Source organism: Colossoma macropomum, unplaced genomic scaffold (genome assembly GCF_904425465.1).
Source record: "Colossoma macropomum unplaced genomic scaffold, Colossoma_macropomum, whole genome shotgun sequence".
Lineage (NCBI taxonomy): Eukaryota > Metazoa > Chordata > Actinopteri > Characiformes > Serrasalmidae > Colossoma > Colossoma macropomum.
The window spans coordinates 12,998,334-13,006,030 of NW_023494786.1; the positions used below are offsets into that span (position 1 = coordinate 12,998,334).

Below are 7,697 nucleotides of genomic sequence, written 5' to 3' on the forward strand. Positions count from 1 at the left end.
AAGGGTTGGTCAGGATAGTTTAAGTGAAAGATGAGGGAGGAATGGAGTGCAAGTTGCGTTGAGTAGAAGAGCATGAAGGGGTGGTATGGACAGTAGTAGCAGGGAGGGCGAGTGTGAAAGATAGAAAGTTGTGATCAGAGCGGTGAAGGGGAGTTACTATCACATCCAGTGCAGAGGTAGGTCTGCTGAAAATCAGGTCCAGAGCATTGCCTGCTCTGGGCGTCGGAGGAGTCTGGTTGAGGGTGAGGTCAAAGGATGATAGCAGTGGTAACAGGCAGGATAACTTCAGCTTGTCCGATGGCAGTTTGAAGTCACCCAAAAGTATGAGTGGGGTTCCATCGATGGGGAAGAGACTCAGAAGAATATCTAACTCATCAATGAAGCTGCCTAGAGGAGCGGGAGGACGATAAAAGACAATGATGTGAAGTGGGGAAAAATACAGTGACAGCATGGGACTCAAAGGAGGAAACTGAAAGATGAGAAAAAGCAAGTGGAGTGAAACTGCTTTTACACCAAAGTCAAAAGATTAATCTAGTAGAAGTCTTTTTTTCAGAACCCTTCCATCAACAATAATTAAAAAATACAGACCATTCTAAAAACTGTGACTGGCCATCATTTGTGTTTTCATATTATTGTATTGTGCTTGGTTGACACATAGTTTGTAGATGCACCCTCAGCTTTCAGTAGTTTCAGCGGTCTACAGAAATCAATGTGTAATATGAGAATAAAAGGCATTAATTTCAATGAAAACTATGTGGGAGTCAATTGTCTTAAGCTGGGCCTACACTACATGTACATTTTTAGCAAGATTTTGACCTCGATTTGCCCTTTCTGATGAATTTTCCCAATCTGAAGCAATTTTCCAGGTCAGGAGTTTGATCTGAAGCGATTGGGAAGCTTTAGCCCTCTGATTGAGCTCTGAAGTGACCAGAGATGCGTGAGATGGTCAGCAATAGGGGTGGGAATCATTAGGCACCTCACGATTCGATTCGATTACAATTCAGAGGACTGTGATGCGATTATAAAATGATTATCGATGCATCTTGATGCATCTTTTTTTTCTATAGGGGATTTCTATTTTCCTAATGTCTGAGGACTTAGTTTTAAGGTAGTTTTAAAGCAAAGCATTTGTAAAGATCCATAATGCATTTACATCCAATATCTTTTATTAATAAATCAAATGGAAGTGATGTGGCAAGTCAACTAGAAGGCTTTCATTCACTGCTCTTATTTGGAGCACATGAGACGCTGCTGCCATTCATCTGCGATAAAATGCGCTGTTAGGGTGACATAAGATCCTGTGGTAATGCATGTCCACGCAGCACGTTACAGCCATCCTACCCATTTTCTTTAGTGATGTTATAACTTTGGTTTTGGTCTTGTTGTAGAAGGGGGTCGAATCACTGTGTCAGTAAAATATCTTTGAGACGAGACGTTGTATTTCGGCTCCAAAGTGTGCAACATAACGCGAAAGCCCTGGTTCTCAACGACTGAGAACTGGCGTGCAGATAGCACATAGCAACTAAGTCTCGCCGAGCCAGTAGCGAAAGACAAGGCAAAGTGAGAGATTTAGCCAAGACAAACATTTGGAGACGAATGGACTTATTTGCATTTATAAGCAACATAGTTGGTTTCCTGGTACGTTAAATCTGTAATGAAAGACTGTCAAACACTAAAAAGTTGTGAAAATGAAGTCAGCTTCTCTTTTGAATTGTCCCTTCCACCTTAAATGATGCAGCAGTTACATTCAGTGCCTCAGGCAGAATTTAAGGTGGAACGGAAAAATTCGAACGAGAAGCTGGAGAATAAGAAGCAATTTCAGCTTCGTAAATCAGAACATTGAGAGACATTTTACAATAAGCTGCTCTACTTTTGAGGAAAAGTTTCCTGTCGGAAAGGGGAGGTGTAGCGAACACTGGCTGAAACGAACACTCACATGACCTCAAAACATGACCTCAAGTTGAATGTTTACTTAAACTCATCAACAACCAAAAGCTAAAAGCCTTTTGGCTCCAGCGAGTCTGGAGCTGGAGGTGTAAATCTGTCAAATATCACCCCCAACTCCCAAAATCAGTCGATTTACGGCTGAATCAAGGAGCAGCACCCCTCTCTCTCCTTTGACCTGGAGAAAAACAGGACCCTTCACCGGAATGCAGCTGCACAGCTCTCCAAAATCCTGTGGACAATTTTTTCTTAAGTAACAGAAAGTACATTTCTAAGGTATTTGTCCCCTCCAAACTACAACCATTCGTTAGAACTCTTTTTAACTAAACTAGACATAACAAAACGGAATTTGTACGACTTTGGACGGCAAAATTCCAACTTTCTAAATTCCCTAGGGATCTCAAGCATGGACCCACAGCACCCCCAAGGGGTGAAAACGAGGATTACCACGCCACCACCTAAGGACGGTTACTCACAAAGGATCCCAGGAAAACTCATTGATATGCATGCTCGACTATCAACTTTATCTAATTTCACGAGTGATGATGCTTGTATTTGTATACTCAGTTACTTAAAGTGTATTCATCCTTTCTTTGTCAGACGTTAGGAATGTGTGGGATAAATGTCTGAAGTTACCGAAATAACCATTTAAAGTAGTGATTTTAGAACACTATGCACCTAGGTTTTCTTGTCACTTATTTTATTTAGCCTTCTATTTTACTCTTCTCATTTATTTGATGTAGTCATTTGAAGTAATGATTTTACTGTGTTGGAAGTTCCTGCAACGAAAAGACACCCAAGGATTATCTATAAAATTGTTTCTGCCTTTGCCATAGTTCTTCTCAGATAATGTGGGTAGAAACTACACGTAGATACCTAAAACGTTAGATTTGCAGGTTATGGATTTTAGTAACTAATTGATCTGAAAGCTGTTTTGTTTAATCGAATTGAACTTTTAAACCTAGAAGGAACAAAGGAGGGAGTTCCCTGGTAGGACAGAGAAACCCCCCACCAATCAGGACCAAGAATTAGGAATAGCTAATTACCCGTTAGGTGAGAGAAACTATCAACACCTGGGTTCCACCCCTGAAGGGAAGGGCCTCCAGCTGAACAAAACCAGAGTGCACCGCAAAATTTGGGAGAGTTCCTGCGTTCGCAACAAGTTTCTAAGTTTGTGCTGGCCTAGGTCAGAAAGACAGGTCAGAAGTATTAGGACACTAAATTTTCAGATCTGAAACCTGTTCGCCTATACACCTTAAGTTTGAACCACCCTCAGAGAAGGAAGGTGGATATTTCTTGTCTGGCCCGGGAGAATATATCCATAACTTTCGATTCTGCTAAAGAGAGGTAGTTAGTTAAATTGGTACCACCAGCCTCAGAACCCTGATTGCAACCTGAACCTCGCCAGCGGAGTGGGAGCGGTTCTGATGCCACGGAGACCCAGCATCGCACCCAGAGCCACGCACTGATCTGTGAACAGATCGACCCTCGAAAGGCCGCCCAAGCTCCACCATCAGATGGCCACGAGATGTGCCCGCACGGAGATGCAGCATCCACGGCCAGCGAGAAGAGGAACCACCGCGTGAGCTCCAGCCTTCGATCGAGTCTGTCCTGAGACGACCCCACCTGAAGTCAGCCCCCGACTCCCACGTAAGCTGGAACCATCAATTTGCAGTCAGGGCCCTGACGCCAATTTATTTAATAAGAGAACTTATATAGGTACATCCAGCGATATAGTTCTTCCCGTCCAGGCTTAGGTTAATTCTCTAGAGGCTCTCCTAAGCGACTTCCCAAACCACACTGCCTCATACCATTTAGCCGTGAATCACTCTAACTTACTCGAGCTATTTTGTCTTTCATTACTATCATTTTGTTTTGTTTTGTTTTCTTGTTTTATTTTATATTGTTTATCATTGAATGTAGTCCAAAAGTAGTTTGATATTTAGCCAATAAATTCCCTTTTCTGAAGCACCCTTGGTGCGAGCGTTTCTCTCTCTTGCCCTGGTCTGTAGACTTCAAATAAATCCGGGTTACCTTACACCCTCACATAAGGTTCTAGCAATATAATATTAAAAATTGCAAAACCCGTTACAGAGGAAAGCAGCTGTAGCCGAAGCTTAAAGCAGAGCAAAGTAAATCTGCACTCTCGTTTATATTTTTTAGCCTATAGTAGGACATTAGCAGATACTGAGACATACTGGACATTAAATGTTGTGGCTCCCACGGTGGTCTGATTTTTTTTTCGCGATGCATCTAAGAATCAAGTTTTTCCTGCACCCCTAGTCAGCAATGTAACTAGGGATGCATCAATACCAGTACTGGTATTGGGTATCAGTCCAACACGATGCTCATTTACTCATAACAATTCACTGATACCAACATCTCTGATACCGCTGATACTGTGTGATGCAAGCCAAGTGTACGCTGCTGCGCAAATGAAATGAATGAAGCTGGCAGTGAAGGAGGCTCTGCTCAGACAAATTTTGGAGGTCAGACAGAAAGCCATCAGTCACTTTTAACATTCTGTCCTGGTATGATCCCATCAGAAACACTAATACTATTCATTTTCGTATGTTTTTAAACACACACAAACAATATGGGTCGAGACACGTAGGCCAGCTAAAAAGAGACGAAAAGAGTCCACATTTCCTGCTTTACTCTGTTTGACTGAACAGAACTGCGAGGTTAATACAGTGATTTTTTTTGTTCATGGACACAGCTGTCTCTAGAGCTGTGTTTCACGTAGCATGGATGGGATATTTTCGTACAGTGGGAGTCACCAGATAACAAGATTTCTAAAAGCTTGTGTTGTATGGCTGGAAATAACTACCTGGCGGCATTGCAAAGGTGGTCGCAGAGTGAACAGACTTCCCAGATAGCAAGCAAGCAAAGATTATTTATATAGCGCTTTTTACAACAGGTGTTGTCACAAAGCAGCTTTACAGAAAAATCCGGGTCCAAGCCCGCATGACCACGCCAGTGGCGACAGTGGCAAGGAAAAACTCCCTAAGAGCAAGAGAAAGAAACCTTGAGAGGAACCAAGACTCAAAAGGGGAACCCATCCTCCTCTAGTCAACACTGGATAGCAAACAGCGTTAGTATGAAGTATTATAGTACAAAACAGGGAAAACAGGCGGAGCAATGGTTAATTAGGTTAGTTTAGTTTATGCAGCAGCAGCATCATCGGGGGGGTCAATTCATAAGGGTAAGGTGTGCACAGCATTGTACAGCATGAAGCTCAATGATCGTCAAGCCCGTCCAGAAGGCTGGTGAGCAGTGGGCACCCAATCAAGGCAGAAAAAGCAACAGCATCAGACGCACAGGATGGGCAGCTGTTCAACTCGGCAAAGAAAGGAAATCACACAGAGAGTTAGTTCTGTAAAGAGTGACTGATCACAGATTACAGTATTAACAGAGCAGCAGAGACTCTGGCAGGTCTAGTTATTACAGCCCTTTACTAAAAGGGAAAAACCAGAAAGTAACAGAGACATGAGGGCTTCCACCTTCAGCAAACTTGAGTGAACGCATGAGAGCAGCAGGACGACAGCACCAACACTCCCAGTTTACCATAATACTCTATGTCCATGAACCCCCAGCAAGATTTTAGCCTAGACTTAAAGACTGAGGCTGTGTCTGAGTCCCGAATACTGACTGGAAGATTATTCCAAAGCTGGGGGGCTTTGTTTGACAAGGCTCCTCCCCTCCCGATGTAACTTTATCAATTCTAGGTACTAATAGTAAGCCAGGACCTAGTGATCTAAGTAGGCGTGATGGTTCATAGTAGGAGAGAAGTTCACTCAGGTACTGAGGGGTGAGTCTGTTTAGAGCTTTAAAGGTCAGTAAGAGAATTTTATAATCGATGCGAAATTGAACTGGCAACCAGTGTAGGTTTGATACAACTGGGCTGATATGGTCAAACTTTCTGGTTCTTGTAAGGACTCTGGCTACAGCATTCTGGTCTAGCTGAAGCTTGTTAAGGCTTTTGCTGGAACATCCAGACAGCAGGGCATTACAATAATCTAGCCTTGAGGTAATAAATGCATGAACCAGCCTAATGCATTTCTTAATTTAGCAATATTGCGGAGATGCAGGAAGGCTATTCTAGTAATATTCGTTATATGTGTGTCAAAGGACAGATCAGGATCTATCGTGACACAAACATTTTTTGCAGATGAACCTGACACAACTGAGAAATTGTTAAGTGTAAAATTAGATAGTTTGTTTCTATATAGCAAATTTGATATCCAGCATTTACTTGCTCACATACCTAATCGAATGATGGTACAGGAAAGGGCCAGATGCAGCTGCCAGAACACAGCCTGTTTACTGCCATTAAACTGATGCATCTCAGGCACCTTTAAACCACCATTGCCAGAACTGACTGACCACTCAAAACCACTAGTACAAAAACCAGGCTGTTACGCCAACTTCCTTGTTGAGTAGGACTTTCACTGTTGCACAGTGCCCCCAGGCTCGGGGAGAGGTGTTGTGCTTTCACCTCATTGACTACCAGTTGCAGATGGGGCAAATGATAACCACTCTGGTGCTTATAAGCCTGCATGTCCAAAGTGTTTGTGACGCTGTGAGAAAGGTTTGTTTTAATTTAAAGTAACATGGTGGACTTAAAAGGTTAAGTGAACATCAGGTAAGTTTTATTGTTCTATTAACTTACTTTTTGATGTTCAATGAACACAAAATTTAAGTCATATTAAACTAAATCTGAACTAAACTGCGAACTATGATATGTAGTAGTGTTCCCAGTACTGTGTCGGACTAACTAAAATGAACATTTTAACCCAACATTATTCTTTGTTCAAATAACCAACAAAATGTCACCTAAAATGACCAAAATATTTTAGGTTGGATTTTTTTTTTACAGTGTATCCTGTCATATATGGCCAAGATCTGAATTTAAACTATGCACCCCCACAATCCTGTTGATCCCTATTTAAAACATAAATGAATGTTACATAGTTCATGTCAGCACTGGCAATCTTTACCAGAAGTGGCCCAGAACTGTTTTGAGACGTGGGCCATATGGATAAAATTACAGGTTTTCTTCCCGTTCTTGATTACGTAACCCCTTTACGTATATTACATTACTACCCAATTTGGCCTACATTTACGTAAATAATGTTTGTTGTTACTTTGATCATACAATTTTCTCATGTAGGCTGAAGGAAGTGAGAAGACCACAAGCCAGAGTTGGTTGCTGTGTCCACAGGGTAGGTTATGCATTGACTTATATCCTTACTCTTCACACCAATGCATCAGCACTCATGTACTGTTCCGTAAAGAATGAGCCACCTGTTTACACTTTGATTCACAGGAAACAGTGTTTCAGAGGAGCTGGAGCTGGTTCTTCCTGAAGATGTGATCGAGGGATCAGCACAAGCTTCAGTTTCAGTGCTTGGTATGGACAGAAAATATTAAGAGTGAATGTACAGTGTAGGAATTTGACCTAAAGAGTGTCTGTTCTGTTCGGTGGCCCTGGCTAAAATCTATTTGATGACCCTTGAGCACTGATCTTCAGCTCCAGTTCTGGGGACCCACTGACCTGCAGTTTCTGGTATTCTCTGCATGCAGTACACTTGATCCAGCTCATGAAGGGCTTGATAATCAGTTGATGAGCAGGGAATAGTTGAGCAGATCCCCATGACTCCACTAGGCTACAAGATTGTCAATAACTTTTTTGCTTTTGGCCTCACTATAGGTAAATCCCTGGTTGTGTGTGAAAAGCCCAGAATAACAGC

The 7,697-nt window shown here is 42.2% G+C and overlaps 1 protein-coding gene across 2 annotated transcripts in view; it reads left to right on the forward strand.

Annotated features, from left to right (window-relative positions):
* The window catches only part of LOC118826954 (alpha-2-macroglobulin-like), an 82,899-nt gene that overhangs the window by 32,902 nt on the left and 42,300 nt on the right, over positions 1 to 7,697 (forward strand). For both annotated transcript variants that reach the window (XM_036598087.1, XM_036598078.1), the window contains exons 22-23: positions 7,118 to 7,169; positions 7,274 to 7,357. In XM_036598087.1, coding sequence (XP_036453980.1) covers positions 7,118 to 7,169; positions 7,274 to 7,357 — 136 coding nt within the window. The remainder of the gene's footprint in view (positions 1 to 7,117; positions 7,170 to 7,273; positions 7,358 to 7,697) is intronic.